This window comes from Euphorbia lathyris, chromosome 2, assembly GCF_963576675.1.
Source record: "Euphorbia lathyris chromosome 2, ddEupLath1.1, whole genome shotgun sequence".
Taxonomy (NCBI): Eukaryota; Viridiplantae; Streptophyta; class Magnoliopsida; order Malpighiales; family Euphorbiaceae; genus Euphorbia; species Euphorbia lathyris.
Window position 1 is genome coordinate 13,857,440 of NC_088911.1, and position 27,266 is coordinate 13,884,705.

Here is a 27,266-nt window from a genome sequence, read left to right on the forward strand (position 1 = left end):
AGGGTAAACTTGAAAGTTACTTGTTGAAATGTGTTAGTTTTGGTTAGTTTTTCAAAAGGAGTTAGAAAAGAAAACTCACACCTTAAAAGATGCTAGTTTTGTAATTGTCCCTATGATAAAACTGAAAATTAAACATTGAAAAAATAAGTACTTAATTTTAAGTATTGAGAATTATAAGTGTGAAATAAAAAAACATAGTTGATAATGTTTAACTTAAAGTGTTAAAAGTTGTAAAAAAAAAAAAAAAAACTTAAAGTGTTAAGTAAATATTTTGATATATCAAAATAATTGATTTTTTAAACTTAATTGAATAATTTAAGCGATAGGAAAATAAACTTTATTAAACATATTTAAATTTACTAATGAAGGTTGATTTGAGTGGTCAAGAGTCTCAAGTTGCTTAAATTTGATTCATGACTTCGAATTTCAGCGTACGCATAAAGCTTGCATAAAGCTTTAATTGGGAAAGGATTACCTACAAAATGTCTCACAAACCTAAATCGGACAAATTATATAAAAAAAACTTAATACTTAACCTTCCATTACTCCCATTTACTCCCATTAACCTCCTTCCAAACAAGGGCTAAATTTAATAAGTGCTTAATTTTTTTTTAAAGAAGTAATTAATATTTTAATTTAAGTAAAAAAGTAGCTAGATTAAATTTGTAAAATAAAAAATCACACTTGCCTCTAACATAAATTAATTTATTCATAATAACAGAAAATAAAATAAAAATGTTACTATTATAAAATAAAATGTTATATTATATTACGAGTGTGACTGTGGACATAATTTTGGTAGACTAGTGTTCTGCAGTTGCTCTAAAATTAGGTTAAAATTAGGTTTTAACTATTCATTGCATTCCAATTTGTGCTACACCTGAGTATTTCTTTTGTTGATTCTTTTTCATTGGAATCGGGTAATTGTGACTTTGGACTGCATCTCGAATCGTTTTTTCAGTAGAGATCAATAGAGAGAAATGCCTCTGTTCTTTTGATGCGTGCTGTTGGGGAAGAACAAGAGAAAGATTAACTAGGCATGAGATTATGCAGTGGATGGCGTCGTTTCCTCCTTTGTTTCTCTATGATGCTTATAACATTTCATCTCTTATCTGGTAAATTGTCCTTTCTCATCATTGATAAATAGATTATAATGTTTTTTCATTGATTACACGAAGTAAAATTTTGCTGCATTTTTGTATTTTCCCCAGTTATGGAATTGAATCCCCGCGCAATTAGAGAAGCTACCCCAAAAAAGCAAAACAAAAAGTCTGATCATTTGATATTTGGTCCTGCTGCTGGGCAAGGTTTGCCTAATCGGCTGCAATGCCAAGGTTTCTCTTAACTTTTCTGATTACTTATAACCTAATTCTCTAATTCATTTCATCTGTATTTGAAATCGTCTTCTTTTAATTGTTTTCCCTAAATTTGAAACACACTGTTTTATCTGAGTATCTTAATTTGTGTTATCCATATGGTTTCCCAGGTACTAAAGCTCTCAATAAGAGTGTTTTCTTTACATCTTCCAGTTCCTCCAGTATTAGGGACAATATTGCGTTTGTCACTGTCTTCACAATCTACAACACCTCATTGGATTCTCGGACTGGTAGTATATCTTCAAATTCGGTTAAAGTTGGAAATGTTTTATACAGTAAGACAGAGAAGTCGTTGGCCATTTTGAATGTCTTCATTAATTTCATCCAGGTAGTTTTATCTGTTGAAGCATAGGATTATTGTCTTACCAAGTTACCACCACTTAAGTTTTATATGTAATAGGTCATCATTGCTATGTTCAATTGCCATACTAAAGTTATTGTGATCTTTATTCTGAGTGCGGATTTCAGGTGACAATGCCTTGGAGCAGTGTTATCATTCTAACTGATCCAGCATCCGATCTCTCACTGCAGAGAAATAAGGTTACCCTGTATCCAATTGAGGGTGAATACTCTCGAGACAAGTTGATGCTTCAAAGGATCAGATCTTACATTGTAAGAGCACATAGCATTGACAAATAGGTAGAAAATTTCTGTTTCTGTCTCTGACAAGTTCATATGTTTCTTAAGACACCTTCGAGAACCTTATTTTTTTAATTATGCTTTTATCCTGTCCATATCTCATGAAAAATTGCATTTCCTTCCAAATCGTCCACCAATTTCAAAGTGAGTTCCGTTCTTGTGTTATTCCCCACCCTGATATTAGGCTCTCTCTGCCTTTTATCGGCAACCCGTAATTCTCATCACTGAAAGAATATTACTATAGGGTTTATCTTTCATCTATTAACTTTTTTTCTTCAATTTCTGTGTTGTTTATACAGTCTTTTCTAGACAGGAAGTTGAAGGAGATTGCTCAGAACCCGAGGAACACAAGTCATTATGTCTTCACTGATTCAGATATAGCTGTGGTTAGTGACCTAGGACACATTTTTCACAAATACCCAAATTTTCATCTGGCTCTTACCTTCAGGAACAACAAGCAGCAACCACTGAATTCAGGATTTATAGCAGTTAGGGGGACCCCTGAGTCAATTTTAAGGTATGTGAGTTCTGTCTTACAGTGCTATATGCTCATTTGTAGTAAAAGGGTCAAAGAAAAGAGTTTGGCTTATCCTGATCTTTGGGATGCCAAGATTCTCTACAACTTTGATCTTGGTATTAGTCAATAAAAGGTTAGGGCTTTGTATGTTGTTTGTTTTAGCTGGGCTCTTATTCCTTTTCTAGCACAAAACTTATAAGGAACATGCTTTTGATTGTCTTCCTCTTCCCCTCCTATTGTTTTTAGTTGTTAATGACCTAGGGCACAATTCAGAAGTACCCAACTTTTCATCTAGCTCTTACCTTCCAGAACAACAAGCCCTCAGAGCAGCAACTGATAGCAGTTAGGGGAACTCCTGAATAGGCTGTCAATTTCTGAAACTATAACACAATTTACAGAGAGAACTTGCCTGACACAACCCATTTTATACAATTATCATTCTTGTTGCATTTACATCATATATAATCACGTGGAATATATGGATGACGTATCGTGATTATGATACGGCTACCTGTTTTGACACCTCTACAGTACTGAGTCAAATTTTAAAGTATGTGATTTGTGTTTTCCAGTGTTCAATATTCATTTGTGATTAAAGGGTAACAAAAAGAGTTTGGCTTATCCTGATCTTTGGGATGGCAAGATTTTTTGAGACTTCGATCTTAGTCCTAGCTTAATAGTATGGGTTGTGGGGGGTAGGCATTTGTATTTAGTTTGTTTTAGCTGGGGTCAATTGTCCCCCTATAATTTAGAAATGTTCTATTTACCTCTTTAACTTGCCTAAAGTAACCTATTAACTCCGTGAACTTTCTTAAAGTGACCTATTGGCCCCCGAAACTTGCTTAAAGTGATACTCTCTTCAACTTGTCAAAAATCTTCCCATGCCCTGCCACGTAGACTTAGGGGGATCAATAGGTCACTTAAAGCAAGTTCAGGGGTAAATAGGGCGTTTTCAAAGTATAGGGGGACAATTGATTTTTCTGGACAAGTACATGGGGCTATGAATGTATTAGGCCTTTTACCTTGGTTCTTATTCCTTTCTAGCATAGAACTTGAAAGGAACATTCTTTTGATTGTCGTTCCCCTGCTATGGCTTTAAGTTTTTTCATAGTTTCTTGGCAATTCTGACAAGTGATTTATGATGCATTACAAACTTACCATTATGTAAATTGGTTGCAGGGCAAAGATTTTCCTTCAACAAGTACTAGAGGTTTACTCTTCCAAGTACATGCATGCTTCTCGAATGCTTGGAGATCAGTTAGCCCTTGCCTGGGTCGTAAAATCACACGCTGCTTTTGATTTGCGGAAATTTAGCAGACCACAGGCTTTTGTCGAAGAAATTGGTGGCGCATCAGTGCTATTTTTACCTTGTGCTACATATAATTGGACACCACCCGAGGGAGCAGGTCAATTTCGAGGAATGCCCCTAGATGTCAAGGTATGCTTATAGTATCTAAAAATGGTTCCATAGAATAATATGTATGATAATCCTAATACATCCATAGCCCCAAACTTGTCCAGGAAAATCTAATGACCCTTCCAACCTGGGCAATGACCGATTAGCCCCTTGAAGGTTCTTCAAATGGAGATTTGAACATGTTGAAATGCAAATCACTTTAATTAAGTTTAGGGGCCAATTGGCCACTTTAAGCAAGTTCAAGGAGTTAATCTGTCGTTTTCAAAGTTCAGGGAGGCATGGAAGGCCAAGTTGGAAGGGCTGTGTACGAATTAGGCCTTTCTGATATATCACTATGCTTCAAAGACTTGACCAATGTATGAAACTTTGCTACTGGCTTTATTCCGTTTACGCAGGTGGTGCATTTTAAGGGGTCCAGGAAACGTCTAATGCTAGAGTCTTGGAACTTCTTCAATTCTACCTCGGACATTTCTGATATGTTATGCCTTATTTTGATGAGTGGTAGAACCAAGTATGATTTTTGAAATTGTAAGACTAGTTTAGCTTTGACCAAACATGTATTTTATACATAGTTATGGTGGTTTGCTTGGAAGAAACAGCATGGAATTTTTTTGCTGCATCAGGTACTGCAAATCACCATTGCTGGATAGAAATTGAACAGTGAGTTCCTAACTAGGAATTTGGGAAGTTTATTTTTACTTTTTCATTGTTATGGATCACAAAAAATTCACTTTGTATCAATAAAATTATTCATTTTTGCATCTTGTATCAATACTCACTTCACTTGAATATTTTCAAGCTATATTTTCACGGCAAATGGTGACTAAGGCGTTTAGTGAATTCGATCAGATCATATTAGAACTACACGTTAATTTACTGTTACGCGGTATCCATTTTCTCTTATTTTCCAAACTAGTAAATAGGAAATATTTGTTAAATTTCTGTATATTCAAGTTAAATCTTATAATTGATGAGTAGGCAGGCAACTTTTTACTGAGTAGTTTCTGCTGTTGATGTCGTATCCTATATGGCATATGCAATTAAATAATGACAGAGAAGATAAGACAACTGTTAATCTGACAAATGGGGAAAGAATCTGTGAGGTTTTTTCTGTTTGGAAATATATTATCCAATGAATCTAATCACCTCAAACGGCAAGTTTAAAGAGCTTGTCTGCTATTCCCATGTAATGCCAGTTTTCTGTGTCACGGGATCTTCTTTTTACATCTGCCCAACTATGCTGAATAAATATTCTGTAAAAACACAAATCTTGAACTCTGCAATTCATCATTCTGACCAAAATATTCTGATACATGGAGATCCAAAAAAAAAAAAGTTCCAATTTATATATTATTCAGATTAAACCAGCAAAACAGAGTTAAAAAAAACTCTGGTTTTCTACATTTAGCAACCAATGTGGTATTTCTAGACTGTAATTTATGCCATTAGTAAAAATAATAAAACTATAAACAGAGTGATTCTTGTTAACTTCAGAATTTTCTTGTTTAAATCCAGTTTTGCACAAAAAAATTGCATTCAACAATGTCAAAGGTCTCGAATCCGAGAAAACAAGAGAAGAAAAGAAGAATTAACCAAAACCAATCATCGCATCCCTATTTAGTACCCGTTTAATTCTCATTTTATAGCTCATCTTTGTTGTTTCACTCTAAACAGTATACATAAGAATGTTGTTTATGATTGAAAAACAACTAGATACCAGCAATAGCAAACGACAAACAGCATAAACCGAAAGATCAAACAAGTTACCATATCAGCTCCGTGCAGACCATAACTGTGTATCAGTTAGACTGAGTTCCTAACCAGTGAGCCAAAACCTTAGACTCGTTATACCAGAAAATGTGATCTTGTAGCATCATATTACGGACTACACTGACCATAATATCCTATCTGAACATGTCCAAAAAACAAATCTAAACCTTAATCATGAATTTCACTTTCTGCGTTTAACCTGGAATTGAAATCTTGAATTTGCTCGCATTGACAACATCTAACAGAGGATAAATCCTTAGCGGTAAATGCAACAAACCATATCAGGCATGTCTATAACAGAAACGAATATCGGAAGGAGTATATATGCTGCTGATATAGGAGAGTTTGTATATATAGGAATGATCAGAATCCGGAAAGAGAGGAGAAGTGCAAAATGGTTGTGTACATTTTTATTGAAGTTGCATAGGAATGATGATACATGTCCAACAATCAGCATATGTTCTAATCGATTAACGAATTCTACAATGGCGAAACTAGTACAATTACATATTTGAAAAATAGACATAGATGAAAATGAAGGTTCTGTTTTCCTTCCAACACAGCTCAGGGAAATGTCCACTGAACTTATATTCCATCATCAATCACAAACTTCTTTGACATTGGAAGCGGTACTCCTCAATCATATGATCATCAATTTAAACAGATACCGACTAGAAAAATTCATCGTGCAATGAACGAACGAACCATTTATGAAATGGTAACAAAAAAACAATCACAAGAATCATAATGAACAAAATATTAGTTGGAGTAGTAACCGCTCACAGGATCAAAAAGAATGAAATTTTTCATCAAGCATCCGCCTTCTTCCCTCCTCCTACGCGATAGTAGCTGAGATACCATCTTACAAATTTCTTCAACCCTGTCTGCAGATCCGTGGTAGGCTTATACCCGAATTCCCTCTGTGCCAAGCTAATATTAGCATGTGTAAACGGAACATCTCCATTCCTAGGCAACTTCATAATATTCCTCTTCGCCTTCGCCTTCAAAAGCCGTTCCAGAATACTAACAAGATCATTAACCGGAACAGGAGATGTATTTCCGAGATTGAAAACCCTCAATTGAGCAGGTCCGGTCTTCTTCCCTCCGCTCCCAGTACTTCTCTGTGCAGTATCCAAAGCACCTAAGCAACCCTTCACAATATCATCAATGTAGGTAAAATCCCTAGCTACTGTGCCATGATTAGGTGCTTCAAAGATTGAAATTTTCTTCCCTTTCAAAATATCCCTAGTGAAAAAGAAATAAGCCATATCTGGTCTACCCCAAGGTCCATAAACAGTGAAAAATCGCAATCCCGTGAGCGAAAGACCGTAAATATGATTATATGTATGTGCAATTTCTTCTCCAGCTTTCTTAGTAGCAGCATATAAACTAGCAGGTTGATCTGTTCTATCTTTTTCAGAAAAAGGTACTTTAGTATTAAGGCCATAGACAGAACTAGAAGATGCCCAAACAATTGCAGGTTGTGGATTAGCTTCTTTACAAACTTCTAATAAACTAACAAGACCAGCAATGTTACTATGAACATAAGAACCAGGATTTTCCATTGCATACCTAACCCCAGCTTGAGCAGCCAAATGCATCACATGAGTAAATGGCACAATCTCGAACAGTTTCTTCAGCAATGCTCCGTCATTGATATCTCCTTCAACGATATAAATCCCGCTCCGTTCAAGAAGGGCTTGCCGAGCTCGTTTCAGCGACGGATCGTAGTAATCATTGAAATTATCAATCCCTAAAACGCCATCGCCGCGGCGTTTTAGGGCTGAAGAAACATGAGTCCCAACGAATCCGGCTGCGCCGGTAACCAGAACTGAGAATCCATTCCTGGACCGGATTCTCGCCGATGACCTAACCCGTTTCTCCCATTCGGACCCACCCCACGATGCCCGGAGAGAGCGGCGAGATGGATCGGAAGGTAGTGGATTGATCGGAGAAGAAGACGGGGATCGATAAAAGAAGAGGAAAATCAAACCAATGAAAACAAAAGACCAAAATGTGAGTTTCGCCAAAGATGAATGCCACCTGAATCTGTTATACGGGTAAGAAGATTTGTCCATCTTGAATTTCCCCGGCGTAGATGGAATGTGGTCAAGATGAGACATTTGTTTCATCTGGGACATTGAATGAAAGGGTTAAAGCTGAGTGCTTTATCGCTATATGATCCCTGATTTGAGAAATTAGGGTTAGGGTTTTTTTTTTCTCTTTTAATGGAGATTGATGTTGGTGTGGTGAATGAAGATGAAGAAAAAATGAAAGGGAAAGATGGGTAGGTAGTTTCTTTCTTTTTAGCTGTTATTTCATGGTGTGGGGTGGGAAAAAAGGAGGAATCTTTATTATCAATTTTAATTTTTTTTTTTTAATTTTAGTTTTTATGGTTTGTTGGAGAAAAGGGTTGGCTTCTGTTTTCTGTTTTGGTATTTAGATTTGAAACAAAAGAACAAAAGCTAACTGCTTTTTGGTTGATTTTGATTAGCAAATGGAATGTGAGGGAAGGAAGGCAGGAGAGAGAAAGATGAGGAAAACTTTGGGTAATTAATTAGAGATCAACTACTTAATTTAGGGTTAGCATTGACTTGCTTAATAATAGGCATTAATTTTCATAAAAAGGGGGAAAAAATGTCATCTTTTTTATTTTTTAGGGTTATGTAAACATAATTTGGGGATTGCAATAATGGAAAGTAGAATTTTTGCAAATATTAGTGACATTGAATTTTGGCCAATCAAATCCTTTTTTTGAGGATATATATACTTTATTTAGTGAAAACACTAACTTAGTTAATGGGAGTTTAGTATAATTGGGACCATTAAAAGGAAAGATTATTTGTTTGTTAAGGTTTTGTGGGTAATTAATGAGAGGTTATTAATTTTCACACCTTTGAATGTTCTTGATTTAAGTTTTGAACTCTCCTTAATTAGGATTTAGGTTAAATGCTCTTTTTATTTCCTTTGTTGGAGTATGTTTTTGTTGTTTTATTCAAAATAATAGGTATAAAGTGTTTAATCATTGGTTGTATTTTGAAAGAAAAATTAGTTAATTTCCAGTAATAATAAACACAGTAATTGAATCAAAGAGACGTAGAAATTGTTTAGAATAAGATGATTTAGTTTAGCGTTATGGATATCATCAAAATATGTTATCATGTAATATAATATATATTCAACATAGTTATTGATTTAATAAAAATGATAAAGGTGATAGATAATTAATGTATCTATAAATCATATTATCGTGTCATAGAGTGACAATTCTATTTAATAACATATTTCGTTTTATTTATTTAAAAATGATCTTCAAAATCGTTAAAAAAAATCTTAAAACATTAAGTAAATAAATATCATTAAAAGTTTATTTACTTCAACTGAAGATTTTAGGTTTGGTGGTGTCATTTAGGACTGTCACGTGTTTTGTCTTTGTACTTTTTCAGCCTTATCCTTTTTACTTTTGAATATTTTGGTACTTTTTCACCTTTATTTTAAGGTTAAGTTTCCGTTTTAAAAGCCTAAGGATAACGTTTTTTTTTAAAATCTTTTTAGGCATCTTTTGGAGATCATTTTTTAGGTCTCTTTTATAATATGTTTTCGTCATTGTTGAATAAGAGAGTTTTTAGCTCATTTCTATCTTTATTCCTTTGCTAAGAGCTTGTGCATCTTGCTTCTTCTTAATCTCGCCATTATGAAGGGTGAGTAGGCCATCCATCATGTAATAGGTGTAAGAAAAACATATTTGGGTAAGAATCATTTATTTGGGTATTAATTATTTAGTGTTCTTAGATATATGTTTATAGCATGTGTTAATAGCCATAACATTGTGTGCTTTTCGATTATTGTTTTGAGAAAAAGGATAATTGATCTAGAGTAAGATCTGAGATGTTTAGTGTTGAATTGAATAGAGATATTAACTTAAATATTAAATCGATAATATATTTGATAAGAGATTATGGATCTATTATTCATTGTGCTAATTATGAAATCATTGATTGAAATGCATAAAGATATGATTTTGATTATTTCATTTCTTTGGTCATAGAGGTGTGGGAAGAATATTCTTATGCTTTTATAAAAATATACAGCTGATTATAGTTTACCATGTGCTTTGCCTGATCGAAGCTTATTTCATGTGCCCTTTATCATTACAGTTAACACAATCTTTAGATCTGTGTTTTTCTTCCTGTGTGTTTTATTTATTTCCAAGGTTGTAAAAAACGCTAGGTGCTAGTCGGGCGGACAGGACCCTCGAGGATTAATCGGATTTGTATTTTTGTATTTTTTATTTATTAATCAACATTGTATAAATTCAATTAAAATATGTATTATACTATCTAAAAATAATAATACAAAATTATTTAATATAGAAAAACACATATATTTATAATATTTATCCTTAAAATTGTGCAAACATCAACATTTCAACAACAATATCATTGAAAAAAACTTAAAATTGAATTATAATAAAGCAAAAAAATAAATTCATAATTAAAAATGTTTTTGTTCATTATTGTTTAGGCGGTACCTAGACAGTGTCAGGGCGGTCTAGGCGGAGCCCAAGCGACTGAAAATCGCCTAGGAGTCAATAAAATGCCTAGAAGGACTAATCAAAGAAAATCAGGACGGATTCTCGATTTCGAGCACCTAGATGGGGCCTAAACGGTCCAGGCGGCCTTCGTTTCGAACAGTGCTGATTTCTTTTATATTCCTGTTTGTTACTCAAAATCTTTACACCCCCCTCTTGGTTACCTTACTCTCTTAGACTGAACAAGTATAATATACTTAACCTATATTTCCCTATGGATCGATAATTGGACTTTCATTTTATACTGTTATTGATGACCTGTGCGTAATGAGACTATTAAAATGTGCTGAAAAATATGCAACATTTTTCATACCAATAGGCAATCGTATCCTTCAGGATCGTTGGGAATAAATGACACATAACAACATTAGTGGCCTTTGCAGTTTCTAGCGAATGTTTGAAGTTATATACATAGACAGTTAGGTCTCCGAATCTGTTGTATTCTTTAAAGGATGGATATTTGAATCTCCAAGGTATAAGCTCATTTAATATTCTTGCACAGAGTCGGGGAACTAATATTTATTACCACTAGGAGTCGAGTATCGGTTGCAGCATCCGTGATGTCATTCTTTATTTCCTAATAGATGAGGTTATATATCACCTCCTTCTCCATGGGGATTTTTGTCCTCATCACTTTTAGAAGAGACTTTTTATGAGATGACCATCGATCTCGATGAGATATTGGTTAAGTAGTTTTATCTTGTCACTATACCGATCGTAGGGCTTAGGTTCGATAGAGTTTCATATCTTTTTTCCCGCCTCTGTGGAGATTTGGACTCGACAAAGTGTTTTTGGAGCCTACCCTTATCTAAAGGAGATCTTGGCTTGACATATTGCTTCGGGAGCCTATGGTGTAATCATTTCCAACTGCTCTCCTTGGAAGATAGAGAGATTGATCTAGAGTGTTTACCTCGACGCCTGTAGGGACTATGCTTCTTCTCTAGGGATATTCCCTTTGACTTTTATTGCTTGGAAGAATGGGAGATCTCCTTCTGAGCAAGGACAACTATAGATGATGTGATGTCTGGTTGAAAAGGCACCAAAGTCTTGGTTGCCTGAGCGTTGGATAGCCTATATTGCCTCTTTAAGTTGAGCTTTGATATGTTCCATCTTTGCGACGTGTTCTCCACGAATCACGTTTACTACTTACAAGATGGTTCCCACATTGTAAATGAGCTGTTTGGTGAACTTATCCACGAACTTCTTGTTTTCTAGGTCTAGCGAACCTAGACATTCATCCATCCTCTTTTCAAAATCAGGGGTGATTTGAAGGAAGCCGAGAGGATTGCCACTATCAGCCACATGAGTTTTGGGCTCTCAGGATCTCGCGCTCGGAGGGGGAATATCTGTGACTAAGGGGTTGAAGTAAAGGGAATCGTACATTCAGATTAGCCATGAACGTTGTATAAGATCCACGTTTACTATACCAATTTAATGTGAGAGGATCTTTAGGGTACGATTTCGAATGATATATCAGTCAAAGTATTGCGTGAGATCAAACATAAAATAAATCTAAGGATGGATCATGGATCAACGATCCCACTTCGATGTCAAAGTTAGCAAAGTACTCAGAGGAGAGGAAGAAGAATGAACTTTGTCATTCAATAATAATGTACATTGTCTGTGAAGTCATCTTATTCTATTTATAAGATATGTAAGGGTAGTTTAGGAACTACCATTAGTTTCTGTATCGTAGCTGGTGCCAAGGACACATGTAGAGGAATCTATCCCATAGCGGCTCCACTAAGATTTGACACTTTCTAACTGCAATACATATGTTACGGTGATGTCAACTTATGAGTTAGCATGCTTCTTTCATTGGTCTACGTGTCAAAACAGTTACAACTTCTTCGAGTGCACATCTATTGTTTTACATGTTTGATACAGTAACACGCATGTTATCAATGTTGCAGAAGCCATGCTCTGAATGTTATAATATGTGCTTTCTCGCTTAATTTTCAAAACGTTATCTTTGAATCCGATGCTAAGTCGATCGTGATTGCTTCCATTCTAAAAAGATGGTAGGGAGATGCATAAAGATTGTTGGAAGTATTTTTTATAACACTTTGTTTTTTTCTATTTATCCCATTTCGCAATTACAAGTGTATTGGCACTATTACTTGCTTTTATGGTATTTGATTGATCTTTTTTTATTTGCTTTTTCTTTTGTTTTTAGCTTTTTGATGCCATCTGAATTTTCAATAATCAGCAAGTGATTGAAATGATGTATAAGTGGGTCTTGATGCCATTTTCAGTAGTAATTCTTCATCACAATAATTATACTTCATCATAACAAGATTCCATATATCAATGATAAAAAACATATAAATGTTTTCATGTCTAGCATAGTATGTATATCTAATTAAAAGGAAAAAGAAAAATAAAAACATTTGACAACACTAGATTTTTATTTATTAAGTTTTTAATATTTTAATTTGATACATTAAACTTTAATTAATGGATTATAATTAGATATATTAAATTTAGGGAAAAGTACAAAAATAAACATCATGGTTGGGACCATTTTCAAATATAAACTACGTGGTTATAAAATTTGCAAACTGATACCTTAATATTCAAACCGTTAGCGAAAAAGTCAAAAATACTAACAACGTTAAAAAATGATGATTTTATCAATTTTAGTGAAAAGATCAAAAGGTAATTTTATCAGATTCCAGGGCTATGGGTTCTTCTTCTCATCACCCACTACATCAACAAACTTTCTGCCCCAATAAAAGGACCTTTAAAGCTCTGACTTATATCAAGCTCTGATAATAGTAATCTTTGATACATTTTAAGCTCCAATATAATTTTGGCTCTGATACTATTTCACTTCTTAGCTCTGAACCATTTTTGTTATTGAACTATTTAACCCTTTGGGTGTTTTCATTTTTAGCAAAATTCAGTAGCTCAATCCTTATAAAGGAGTATCCAGAACCTGAGTAAGTTCATCAATTCTGGAAGAGTAAGTAAAGTTTATTCCTTCCTCTGAATATTTTTATCATCATCAAAACGGAGTAGATTGTTGAAACCCAATTTTGACAAAGTTTTTTATTGTAACAAAAATTACAATTAAGGAATTAGATCCCCAAGGTATTAAAATTCAGAATTAATTATTTGTGTTTATGTGCTAACAATTTATTTGAAGTGTTTAAAATGATTAGAAGCAATATACACAAGTAAGCCAAAAAGGCTTTAATGAAAATAAAGGCTCAGTCGAAATAACCTAGAACCCAGAAGCTGAAGCCCATGTCGAAAGTCAATAGAAGACTTTCCCTTTCTGGAAAAATATCAGAAGATAGAAAAATCTGTCAGAAACTCATCTCTCTCTCATCACAAATCAGGAAATGTGCAGTCCGTAAGTCTGCACATTCAGAATTCAGAAAAAGATCATTGGTTGCGCGTCTCAACGGTCAATAGTCCTCTGAATTCAGAAACGACTATTTCCTTAAATGGCAATATGGGCGCAGCGGTCAGAAGCTCTAGAGAAGAATAGAAGTTGTTTCTTCACAATAGCTCTCTTCTATTCAAATGACTAGTTTGAAAGCTCCACCTATAAAAGCCAAGTCCAAGCTCCATTTTCACAACTGATCATAACATTGCAAAAGTGAAAAATAAGAGCAAAGAGAAATACACAAAGCAATTTCAAATTCGTGTAATCACATAGAGAGAGAGAGAGAGAAATTAGTTCATATTAATTTCCTATCGAAACCTTTCTATTGTAAAATCAGAAGCTTTGTTGTTGCTTCAGTTATAGACATCAACGAGTGTGATAGTTAAGTATTGTAGTAAAGGACGGTACTTCACTCAATCTTAGTTTATCATGTAAAAGGTTTGTGATATACCTTCGAAAGAGTTATTTAGCGGATTAAAGCACAGAAGAAGGTATTCTGAGGATTGGACGTAGACAGAAGGTCGAACCAGTATAAATCTGACAAGTAACTCCTTCCCCTTATACTCCTTTTTACTTCCTCTGATATTGCATGCTCTGTATATTTATCTCACATATACCACTCTGATCATTCTGTGCATAATGTATAAATCATAAGCAGACAGAAGGTCGAACCAGTATAGATCTTCAGAGGTTCTGTTAAAAGAGTTGTCCTCTGAGTGCAAGTATCATAAGCAGAATCAATCTTAGTAGATTGAAATCTTAGTAGACTGAAGTTTCCTCTGATTCCGAGAATTGCCTATATTTTGTAATTGACTTAAAAGAGAAAAGTTTCTAAAGGTTTTAAATTACCCATTAGTTCTATTCACCTCCCCCATAGAACTAATCGGTCATATTAGGTACCAACAAAAAGAAGGGGAGAACGATATAGTTACTAATTAGGGAATGCGGAACAGTGATCTGGATCCTCGTCGAGAAGGTCTGGCTTCTTCGGGGGTCGTCTCTGTGCGGGGAACGGTCCCTATGGAAGCTCCGACGGTCAAGACAGTTAGTAGTTCGAGAGTGTATTCTAATCAAATGAGAGTGAGGTAGAAAATAGTTACCCGATCCCTTTCCTTCCTTCATTGGTATATTTATAGTGAATTGTCCTGGGCCTGTGGGCCTTCTGTTACCTTGGCCCTTTCACTGGTCGGGCTCCGTTGGGCCTCTTGGGCCTAAGTGATATTCCGAATCAGGTAGTCCCCCCCGGCTAGTTAAGCCGAGTATTGCATGCGAGGAGATGAAAATTCAGCAGATCATGCTCTTCTCAACGAGTGGTTGACACCTGTATGAAAGGTGCCCGATTTCCTCATAGAGACCCTTCAGATCACTGCATGCGCTTTTGGGTTTTAGCGTGCAATTGAATGCCCCTTCATTAAATGCTCCTACAAGCGCCGTAAAAAGACATTGAATGTCGTGCATTGCTGGTGCCTCCATTTTTTGTTGGATATAAAATGCGGGGGGAGGCTCCATTTCTGTCTTATTTCGCCAAATTTTTCTTCTCCTTGTGCGATTTGACCATCTCCTTTTGCCTGTGGAGCCTCTATTTTCTGTCGATCTTTCCATCGGTGTTCTGTCGTTTGCTCGCGCTTGCTGGGCACCGGGCATATTGATTGACGGCGTTCTGGTGAAGATTCTCTACGACACTTGTCGTAACCTTTACGAGGTTAGTCGTACCTCTTATTTCTCCTGTCTTTAGTTCTTTTGTTTAGTTTTTACTGGGGAGGGGGAGTATGTCAGAGGGTTCTTCACGGGGAGCCCTAAGAAGACTGCCGCCAGTGACACCGGGTGATTTTACGCTTCGCGACGCTGCGCGAACGCGGATCGTAAAACGAAAAAGGCGGGCGAAGATGGGAGAGGAGAGTGTTGCTGCTATGAGAAAGAAAAAGAAAATCGTAGAGCGTGCGCCGCCTAGTGTCGAGCGGCCGGTAGGAGGAGTTGCTGCCGGCGTTCTTGAGGTAGCGGTTGTAGTACCGGAGGGTTTGATTACCGAAGAGCGTCCACTGGCCTCGATTTATGAGGAAATGCGCCAGAGGGTATGGACACATTCCGCGGGGGTCACTAGTGTTGATGGTAGGCGGTTTGAGGGAGTACAGCGGCCAAAAAGACCGGAATCTTTTTCGGTGGACGACGCGCACAGTATCATTGTCTCCACGGATTTAGCTGCTATCTCCGTGGTGTATCGACTTGGGAAGCCATATGAGCTAGTTGCGCTTGGAGAAAAAATCCGTGCTCATCATGCGGGTGGTGCGAACGAGCTCGTGGTTTACGAGGAGCAGTTGGAATCGGGGATGCGGTTGCCCCTGCTTCCCTTTTTTATGGAGGTTTTAAAGGAGTATGACCTGTGCCCTGGTCAGATCCATCCGAATGGATGGAGGATGATGGTGGCCTTCTACTCGTTATGTCGATCAGCTGGATACCGGGCAACTGGGTTGGTATTCCGTGAGTTCTTTCGGCCAAACAAGGGACCCCGATCGCAACATGTGACCTTCTCGCATCAAAAGTTCAAGGTGATTGGTGGGTTGAAGGACAAGGTTCATGAATATAGGCATCGTTACTTATTAGTGAGAAAGCTGGACGGCGACTTCCCTTTTCGAGTAGTGTGGAACGAGGAGCCCATGGATTCCAGTCGTTGGCTGAAACCGCGAGAAAAGTTGCCTTTTAAGGAGCAGCTCGTGAAACATTTAAAGGGGCTTCCAACAAATAAAGATCGTAAGCAAGATGTGGATGAGCTTGTGCGTCACTTCCTGGCCGTCGAGTACTATATCTGGAACCAATGGCGAATGAATCAGCTATCCGGCTGGACGGCAGCAGACTTTGAGAAGTGGAAACGTGGGTACAATTTCAAAGCCGGAGAGTTAGCGGAATTAGAGGCGATCTCCGTGAACGTCGCTGTTGTAGGTGAGGGGTTGGGGTTGTAGGTTTCGTTTATTTCATCCTCTGTGTTGTTGTTACTATATATTTTATACGTGGTTTAAATTTTCCGCTCTTTCTTGCTTTGCAGGTCCAGGAGATCCCTGTGTCAGCATGGATTTCGATCCGAATGAGTTCGGTATCGGCCTCGACACTGCGGAGGAAGCATTTGTTGTTGCCTCCGGAACCCTGGCGTTGTTTTCTTCGCTTGAAGATGCGAACCAAGTGGTTCAGAGCATGGGGGGCGTGCTGGCGATGCATGAGGACATTGACGCTACTGGTGACATACCGCAAGGGATGCCCGTGGTAGAGAAGGAGGCAAAGGAAACTGCGGAGGTGATGGCTGTCGAAGAGGAAAAGGTCGAGAATCAGATTCAGGGGCCCCTTACCCGAAAACGTAAGAAGGACAAGGGTAAGGCCGTTGCTGGGATGGAAGGCGAAAAGATACGTGCTGGTGATGATACCGTCGGGGCAAATGAGGGCTCTAAACGAGCGTGTACTGATGGCGGGTCCGAGCTTGGAGCGGGGATGATGGATCGGGTAGGCGATCACCCGGAGATGATGAAAAGAATGGATGTCAAGATTGCTAAGTTTTGGGAATACATTATGGGCTTATCGGTTCACTCCGATATGACGACGTCTGACCTTGCGCGGGCAATGGCTCGCATCGCTAAGGTGCCCGGAGAAGTTGCCCGAATGGACGGTGTGACTAAGATGAATCTTGGTATGGAGACTCTATCGGCGCTTGGTGTGGTAAGCTCTCTTGACCTTCTCACTTAGGTTTGCTTCTAACAACCGTGTCCTAATGTAGACACCGAGTCGGAGGACTTGTGACGAAAACCCACGACAAACGGCTAAAGCGGTTGATTCCATTAGTTAGGAAATTTAAAAATCAAAGGGAAACTCGAAGAGCCGGCATGTGGTAGCCCCGCTAACAAATTCAGTATCTCCTGAGTGAGGTCAGGCACGTTCATTGTCATATCGATAAATGAGAGGGCCCCGGAGGTCGAGCGTCGGCCGATGAATGACCAACGTTGCTCCCGGCAATGATCGTCGCTCCGTAAATAAACGGCGTGCGACGCGTCGAGCGCCCGCCCGATGAGCCGAGCGTTGAGCGTCGCTCGTCGGACGGTGCGCGTCGCCCATCGAGCATGGCCCAACGTTCGATGGGCGGACGCCCAACGACGTCGGGCGAACGCCCAACGATGTTGGGTGAACGCCCAACGTTCGTTGGGCGGACGCCCAACGTTCGTTGGGCGGACGCCCAACGATGTTGGGCGAATGCCCAACGGCTGTTGGGCGCGCGCCCAACAGAAGTTGGGCGTTGATAGGGGCGTTTCGTCCCTATCTTTTAGCGTGATTTACGGTTTAATTTTAGAAGAAATAAACAAGTTTAATTACAAAAATAAAGCGTTTTGATAAAATAAAGAAATAAGAATAAATTTCGTACCTTCAGTTAATTTTTCATGTTTTTGATTAGTTTAGGAAATAAAAACGTCAAGCTAACTCGGCTCTTAAGATTTGTATTTCAGGTACGAGCAAGGAGCAAAAATCTACTCAAATACGCGGGGCGTGTTGTCCTTTACGCGAGGCGTATCATCCCTTATGTGGGGCGTAAAACATGGTGTCAGCAATAATTGCCTTATCCGCAGACACCATGTGGAATTGACTCAGCATACGCGGGGCGTATGCCACCCTACGCGGGGCGTATGACACATGTCAGAAATAATTGGCCTAATCCTGAAAGTCATACTGCATTGTCTCCCGGAGTCAACTCTCTATACGCGGGGCGTATCATCTTTTACATGGGGCGTATCATCCTTTACGCGGGGCGTACTTCAGCTACGCACGGCGTAAAAGCTCCAATTCAAGCTATAAATTCTCAGAAACTCATTTACGCGGGGCGTACTTCAGCTACGCAGGGCGTGTTTGCGACAACGAGATATAGAATTGGTCCACATGCAGGAGATTTCTGACGGAATGGGCACTTACGCGGGGCGTAGACCACCTTACGCGGGGCGTATCATGGGTTTTCTGCACCAAATAATGTTGCTCCATACTTGTACCTTGTGAAGTTACAATCCTACCCCTAGCTTGATGTATAAATAAGAGTGACTAGCACTCATTTAGACATCTCTTGAAACCTTGTACATAGCTACATCTTATTTCTTTTGATAGAATTCTTGTTGTTTTAGATTCAGTTTTATGTAATAAAACTCTACCACCTCGAGAGCTTGTTCATTTGATCCGTCATTTCCTCGAAGTTCCATTCCACCTTCGTTCACCAAGCTCGAGAGTTCCACCTCCAAGTCCTAAGAGATGGTCTTGAGTCCGGTTAGCTAGTCCCGAGGGCCGAATTCTCCCTCTTTACTTGCTAATTAGCTTGCACTCTTCCTATGTACTAGGCTTGGTTGTATTCCACATTTACGCTTTCCATATTTATAATATATGATTTGCAATTTCCGTTCTATATACGTGTTGATGTTTATTGCTTGTTTTGATACTCTTAATTGATTATTGTGTAGGGGAACGCGATTTCCGACGCCATTCGGGCTATCTTTAGGGAGTCATATAGGTGTTGCCTTACCGGAAGTGACGCTCCGGAAACCGTAGGAATTGACAAGCCACGGAACTTACGGGCCCTAGTTTCCGATCCCCAGCATTAGACACGCCTTGACTAGGAACCACGTAGTCTAAGTACTTCACGGGTCGGTCGAACTACACGTAGTCGTCTTTGCAAGAGTAAATCATCAACCGAATATATTCGGAGTTATTGCGTATTATATTTATAACTTATCATCACCCATATCACTCCGTGGAGTTTTTCATCACATAAATCTGTGTCACCAATAGGTTAGAAGTAGTTTGTAGTTGTGTCTCACACCAACTCAAAGTATTCACCGCTTAGATAACGTATAAAATCGAGTCGTCTAATACTAGCAGTTATAAATCCCGTGGATTCGATACCCGGTCTTAACCGGATTATTACTTGATACGACGGAGTACACTTGCCCCTAAGTAGTCGTAGCGTCTAGTAGAGTTAAGAGCAATTTATAAAGACCACATCCATAGATATAGAGTCCGTACTCATAATATATACATTTCGTCGTAAGAAACTCTACCACTAGGCGTTACGCCATCAGGCGTCCGCCCAACCTGAGTTGGGCGTCGCCCAGCTCCCGTCGGGCGACGCCCAACCTTTGGGATCCGTGCCTATAAAAGGCACGGATCCCCATGCACTTGAGGTGAGGGGGAATTTTGGAGCTTCTCACTCTAGAAAATTATTTTTAGAGAGAGAAAGTGAATTTTTGGGAGAAAACATTTTTTTTCCTAAAAAATCCAAATTTCCTAAAAATTTAATATTTTACCAAAACACCAAAAGACACCAAAAAATCATAACTCGTGGAATCGACCGACATCAAGCCGTCAATACCGATCTTGAGGTATTATCCGAGGACTAGACTCGTTTTATTTATTTCGTCTATTTATTTTATTTATAGTTTTGTTTCTTTATTTATTTATTTAGTTATTTATTTATCACGTTTATTTATTTTCCCGTATTTATTTAATTCCCGTCTCGTATTAAATAAACGTTTTGTTTTGCTTTGAAATAAAAACCTCGTCTTAAAGTCCCAACACGAACCGTGACCCGATTTAAGGGTAGTTCGGGATTAAGACGTTGTAAATATAGAATTTAGAAAAGCTTTTTAAATTAACGTTTTGGAAATAAAACATCGCTTTGGGATACTCCGTTATAGACTATGACCCGATTTGGGTAGTTCGGGGACCAAAATGATAGAATAGAGTAGATTTAAAGTGTTTGAATAAATCTGGAAAGTTTGGGACTGATTCTGTAACTTTACTGTTTCTGTCTTTAAAGGCAGTTTAGCGACGGATTTTCCGTCGGTAAAGCTGCTGGAATTTTAAAAATCCCCTTTTAAGCCTTTTTCTTAACTTTTTTGACATTCGGCCTTATATATATATATATATATAATTATGTAATTTATTTATTAAAAGTGTTTTAGGGTTCTATAACTAATAATTAGATATTTTATACTTATCTATTCTATATTCAAACTCAATTTATATCAATTTAGTTTTTTTTGTAAAGTAATATATATATATATATAGTTTTTCACTTGTTTTTGGGATAATTAATTGATCGATGATGTTTGGGGTTATTAAATATTGGTTTAGTGTTTATTATGTAAAAACTATTTTCAACTAAACGTTATTTTCTACATTTATGAACTTTGTTCATTGTTTTACATATTTTTAATTAGAATAAAAGTGTATTATATTTAGTATTTTTTCGTTATCACTATTATACATATACTTAGTTATATTATATAGTATCTTTTACTTGTTTTTCTAACCTATAGATATATCCTTATTTTTAGATAAAAATGTATATATATATATATGGGTACATTCACTCTACTTTTGGTCATTTATATGTATGTATTTCAAATTCGTTTTATTTTGCTAGTTTGGGATTTAAATTGATCATTCTTGTGAATATGTTCAAGTAAAGTTAATTGAGTGAAAAATGAAAAATAAACCACAAAAAGAGAGTTTAACTTGCTTATTTAAAGTAAAGTTTTTCTAGATATGGATAAAGTGTAAATAAAAGGCTTTTTACCATTTCAAACTATTTCATAAACGTCACGTCTTAAAACCTTAATTCGTTCCAACGACGGATTAAGCGAACCTTGTAATAAAAATCGTTTTCTTTGTAAATAATAGAGTTTTGAATTGTTTTCTTAACTAAACGGTTTTGTACAAAAATAAATGGACTTGTATGCTTAGTCACGTTTTTTGTTAAAACTTTTTGTTCAATGTTTTCACACGCTCGAGTCGTTCCAACGACGATTCGAGTGAACATCATGTAAATTAACGGGGTTTTGAAACGTACCTAAATCGTTCCAATGATGATTAAGGTACGAACCATGTAAAATAAACTCATTTTTGGGGAGTGAGATTAGTGTAGATTTAATGTATAATATAAAGCATAACTCACGTTGTGAATAAACCAAGTCCTTCTATCTCCCTCTTTCTTCCATATACTCTAAATACATGTAAATGGGTGATTCTTTACTAATATGGCTTTCAATAATATATGCTCAAAACGGTTTCCAAAATGAGAAAGAAAAGGTTTCAAATGAATTTTAAACTTAAGGAAATATGCGATTAGTCCGTTAGCGCCTAACATGCTAAGTAGGAGGCCGGTGGTTCATAACCGGACGATGTCGGGGTGCCTAGTAGCCTTTCTCCGGAAAGGAGCTAGCCTTTTCGGCTCGTACATAAGTTTCCCGAACCCTCACCGATCTCCCGCAAGGGATCGGTGTTCATTTCCCATTCGTGGGTGGAGACTCTTCCATACTCCGAGCTCCGGCCCTGCCGAGCAGCTTGATTCCGTGATTGGTTGCTTTCGGCGCCAATCACAGCATCTGTCGTCAACGGTGTCCACCCCCCGGTCCGCCCGGGCAAGGCCGCGACACCTACACCTGAGTTGTGCAATTTTTATGCAGGCCATTCAAAATGCTAACACTGTCTTCGACATGTGTGTGAATGATGAGAATCTGTTTCGTGATATGGAGCAAGGTCTGCGGAATGCGGTGAAAGAGCTGGAAATGGCGACCGGGAAGCTAGCTACCGCTGGAGAGTTGTTGGAACGCCGTGAGGGCGAGATTGCCATGCTAACCGAGCAGCTGAAAGTGGAGACGGGAGGTCGAGTGGAGCTGGCGAAGAAATTGGAACATGATGCGGAGGAGCTTCGCTCTTACAAAGTTATGCTCAAGTTTGCCACCCTATGGACCCGCTGAGTGAAGGAGAAGTTCGACGAGAGAGCCAAGCAAGCCGACGCGCTGTCTGATGAGAACGAGAGACTTAGGCGAGAGCTAGAGGTGGCTCGGAAAGAGGCTAGCGAGTTGCGTGCCCTTGCGGGCCAGCGCGAGGAGAAGCTGATCAAAATGGATCGAATGATGCTCATTGCTGCTGCTCACTCTGCCGGGTATGAGGTTCCTCCGGAGGTCATATTCTCTCCGAATGTGTATGATAAGGCGGCCCAGGCGAAAGCCGTAGAGTTCTGCGGCCGTTTTAAGAAGAAATAAATGTAACAGGGGTTTCTGGGGCCTATCCCAGCTGATCCGGCGCATCGAGTGACGCATGTTGGGAAAGCATGCCTATATCATAGGCAAAATAGGCATAATACCGATGAATGTGTCGACTGGCAAGCAGTGCACCAGGCTTTAATGGATGCTGAGGCCATTCCTAATCCTGATAGTGCTAACGGAATGTTGTAAGAGATTGGATTTATCTTGTGTCGAGCGTCGAGCGTCTGTGCTCCAGTGTTTGTACTAAGGACCCTTTGCTTAAGTTTCCCAACTTTGTGTGGTTTATTATGCCTAATGAAAATTTGCAATTTCGGATTTCCTTTGTTAGTACTCCCAACAAAATCGATCCTGTTTGATATTTGATCGCCCATTGCCTCCTCATGTTTACGCAGTTAAAGTGCTCAAAATTTGCACGACGCTGTGTGAGCGAGGATCGCGTTGGACGCCGCCCTTGGTTGGTTTATTGGTTAGGTGCTTCTTCGAGAAGCTTAGGAAAACCGTTTTGGGTCGATCCGTGCGAGGACCGTATAAAGTAGTTCGTTGGTTAGTTAATCGGTACCAACATGGGGTTGTTGGCACGATTTAAGAGGCGTTTCATGATGAACGAGAAGCCTGGAGAATAAAGTTTTGAGCTATTCAGTGCGAGGACCGTATAGGGTAGCTCGCTTCTTGTTTAATCGGTAACAACATGGGGTTGTTTGTGCGATTTAACGGGCGTTTCGAGATGATCGAGAAGCCTTGAGAATAACGTTTTGGATTATTCTGTGCGAGGACCGTATCAGGTAGCTCGCTTCTTGTTTAATCGGTAACAATATGAGGTTGTTTGTGCGATTTAACGGGCGTTTTGAGATGATCGAGAAGCCTTGAGAATAACGTTTTGGATTATTCTGTGCGAGGACCGTATCGGGTAGCTCGCTTCTTGTTTAATCGATAACAACATGGGGTTGTTTGTGCGATTTAACGGGCGTTTTGAGATGATCGAGAAGCCTTGAGAATAACGTTTTGGATTATTCTGTACGAGGACCGTATCGGGTAGCTCGCTTCTTATTTAATCGGTAACAACATGGGGTTGTTTGTGCGATTTAACGGGCGTTTCGAGATGATCGAGAAGCCTTGAGAATAACGTTTTGGATTATTCTGTGCGAGGACCGTATCGGGTAGCTCGCTTCTTGTTTAATCGGTAACAACATGGGGTTGTTCATAAAAAACAAATTCTTATTCATGATTCACATTACAGGAGCCTATTGATAATACTTCTTCAATGTTTGGATGTTCCAGCTATTATCATAGACCAAACCGTCTAAAGAGGCGATTTTGTAGGCTCCGTTGTGGAGGACAGTGTCGATCTTGTACGGCCCCTCCCATGATTGTCCGAGCTTGCCGTGAGCTAGCGGGGACTGGGCAGCAGCGGCGTCTCGGAGCACAAGATCTCCGACTTGAAAAGTGCGGGGATGAACCCGTCTATCGTGGTAACGCGCTATACTCTGCTTATGGGCCGTGATGTACAATAAAGCATTAAGGCGCTCTTCCTCTAACCGCTCACTTGCTTCCGCAAGCTCCGCGTTGTTGTCGGTTTCCTCAAAGGTGGTCTGCCGAGGAAAGCGAAGGATGACCTCAGATGGTGCCATTGCTTCTGCCCCATAGGTGAGGAAAAAAGGAGTGCGCCTTGTGCCGGAGTGGGGGGTTGTGCGGTATGACCATAATATTGCCGTGATGTGGTCAGGCCATGATCGACCCTGGTCGGATAGGCACGTTTTAATTCCTTGCAAGATTGTTCGGTTGCTTACTTCAGTGAGGCCGTTACTCTGAGGGTGTGACACCGAGGTGTATCGCCCTTTGATGCCCCACTCTGCGCAAAATTCGCGGAATTGACTGCAGTCGAACTGCCTCCCGTTATCGGTGATGAAAGAGTGAGGGACTCCGAATCGGTATATGACTGTTCGTTTGAGGAAACCGATTATGTTGTCGGTGGTTATCTTGGCGATTGCTTCAGCCTCGATCCACTTGGTAAAGTGATCGACTGCGACCACTACAAAGCGCTTCTGTGCTAAAGCCATCAGAAACGGGCCGAGCAGGTCAATATCCCATACTGCAAATGGCCAAGGTGTGATAATGCCTTTGAGTGGAGCCGCCGGTGCGTGATGAGTATTGGCGTGTAGTTGACACGCCTGACAACTGTGAACCAGACGCATCGCATCGGAGTCCATGGTCTGCCAATAAAGCCCCTGGAGCTGGGCTTTCTTCACAATCGTCCGAGCGCCCTGATGTGAGCTACAGACGCCCTGATGTATATTCTTTAGACAGTGATCCCCTTCCTCTTCGGATATACAGTGCAACCAGGGGTGTGTGGCGGACTTCCGATAGAGTAAGCCATCATGCATCGCATATCGCTAGGAACGCCGAACCACGAGGGATGCCTGCGTCCGGTCTTCCGGTAGTGTTCCATCTTGAAGATACCTGATTATCGGACTTCTCCACCCGCTTGCTGCTGCGTCCGTCGTGTCTATCTGTAACGAGCACTCTGTGTGAATGGCCGGGGCCATAGCAGTCTCGATGAGGGTATGTGGATCACTGGACTGCTCGCCTGCTGCGAGAGCGGCAATGGCGTCTGCCTCTTCGTTCTCCTCACATGGGACAAGCATAAGGTCAAAGGTTACTCCTTTGTCTTCGAGATCCTTCAACAAGGATTTTGCGAGGGCCAAGTATTGACACATCGTTGGGTCCTTCGCCTTGTAAGTGCCGCTGACGTGGCTAACGACGAGTTTAGAGTCCGAATATACCGTCAGATGTCCGTTTACAATTGTTTTGGATAACCGAAGAGCTGCGATCAGGGCCTCGTACTCTGCTTGATTGTTTGTGGTCGGGAAGTCGAGATGGATGGCATACCGCATTCGGAGATTATTAGGTCCCTGAATTGCAATGCCTGTGCCTGCCCGTCCTGGGCCGCAGGATCCATCCACACTCATGGTCCATATGTCGCCGTTGCAAATTATTATCGGCGTGGGGCTGCTGGTTGATGACCCGGTAAACTCCACTATGAAATCGGACAGCACCTGGGCTTTGATCGCTGTGCGAGGTTCAAAACGTATATCAAACTGGGATAGCTGGACCGACCAGTTGGTGATCCGACCGGAGACTTCTGGTTTCTGAACTGCCTTTTTTAGAGGGTAATTGGTCCTGACCACGATCGTGTGCGCCTGGAAATATGGTCGAAGGCGCTCGGATGCCTGTGTGATGGCGAACAGAGCTTTCTCAACCTCGGAGTATCGGATCTCAGCACCCTTCAGGACCTTGCTCAGGAAGTAAATTGGGTAGAGCTCCAGTTCCTCTTCTTGAGCTAAAACGATAGCTACCGTTTCATCAGTGATGGTGAAGTATAAAAGAATGTCCCGTCCCTGCTTTGGTACTAACAGTAGGGGAGGGGTAGCGAGGAAAGTTTTGATGGCGCTGAATGCCGCCTGGCAATCCGTAGACCACCTGAAAGGATGCTCCTTCTTGATTGCCCTATAAAAAGGTAAACATCGCTGCGCCGAGCAGGAAATGAACCGTCCCAAGGCGATTATCCTCCCGTTGAGCCTCTGAACTCTCTGTAAGTTGCGCGGTGCTTCCATCGCTAAGATTGCCTCGATATTTGCGGAGTTTGGTTCGATTCCTTTCTCGGACACCACGCAACCAAGGAACTTGCCGCTACGAATTCCGAAGAAACATTTCTCCGGGTTCAGCTTGAGGTTGTAATTTCTGAAAATTTTAAACACTTCCGCCAAGTCACGCGGATGGTCGCTTTCAACAGTGCTTAGGACAACCATGTCATCGATGTATACTTGTACAGTATTGCCGATGAGGTGAGCGAACATCTTATCTATCAGTCGCTGGTAGGTGGCCCCCGCGTTCTTCAACCCAAAAGGCATGACGTTGTAGCAATAAGTGCCTTCATGCGTAATGAAGGAGGTTTTCTCGGCATCGGCCGGGTCCAGAGGGATCTGCTGAAAACCAGCAATGGCGTCAAACTGAGATAAGATTTTCCGACCAGCTGTCTGGTCGAGTAGCTAATCTATGTTAGGCAGCGGGTAAGAATCCTTGGGGCATGCTTTATTAACATTCGTAAAATCTACACACATGCGGTACTTTCCGCTGGCTTTCTTTACAAGTACAACGTTAGAAAGCCAATCCGGATAGTGAACCTCGCGAATAAATTTTACAGCTAGTAGCTTCTCGATCTCTTCCTTGACTGCAGCTTGTTTGTCCTTTGCTTGCACTCTCAACTTCTGCTTCAGGGGCTCCACGGAGGGGTCGATGCTTAGTCTGTGTGTTGCTTGCTCGGGTGAGACTCCCGTGATATCCTCGGTGCACCAAGCGAACACGTCTGAATGCTCTGATAGAACAGCCTTGATCTCGTCGGCCAAATGGGGCGTGAGTTTGGTCCTAATTTTCACTGTCTTGGTGTCCGCGATGGCACAGTCGCTGACCGGTTCAATAGGTATGGGATTGTATCCCCTC

At 39.8% G+C, this 27,266-nt stretch overlaps 2 protein-coding genes across 4 annotated transcripts; one reads left to right on the forward strand and one right to left on the reverse strand.

The window, feature by feature from the left end:
- The first annotated feature begins 801 nt into the window (after positions 1 to 801).
- On the forward strand, positions 802 to 4,717 carry LOC136216742 (uncharacterized). 3 transcript variants are annotated; one of them, XM_066003306.1, is made up of 7 exons: positions 802 to 1,115; positions 1,212 to 1,334; positions 1,487 to 1,704; positions 1,845 to 1,988; positions 2,315 to 2,532; positions 3,712 to 3,970; positions 4,038 to 4,717. In XM_066003306.1, the coding sequence occupies exons 1-7, from the start codon at positions 1,040 to 1,042 to the stop codon at positions 4,101 to 4,103; spliced, it is 1,104 nt and encodes a 367-aa protein (XP_065859378.1). In that variant the 5' UTR covers positions 802 to 1,039; the 3' UTR covers positions 4,104 to 4,717. The 3 variants fall into 3 exon arrangements, with proteins under 3 accessions (XP_065859378.1, XP_065859379.1, XP_065859377.1); XM_066003307.1 differs by having other exon boundaries at positions 4,054 to 4,717; XM_066003305.1 differs by having other exon boundaries at positions 4,345 to 4,717.
- A 1,388-nt stretch (positions 4,718 to 6,105) lies between these two features.
- Positions 6,106 to 8,152, reverse strand: LOC136216744 (UDP-glucuronate 4-epimerase 3). Its single transcript, XM_066003308.1, has one exon. It carries the CDS (start codon positions 7,858 to 7,860, stop codon positions 6,529 to 6,531), a length of 1,332 nt encoding a protein of 443 aa, XP_065859380.1. The 5' UTR covers positions 7,861 to 8,152; the 3' UTR covers positions 6,106 to 6,528.
- Between the last annotated feature and the right edge of the window lie 19,114 nt (positions 8,153 to 27,266).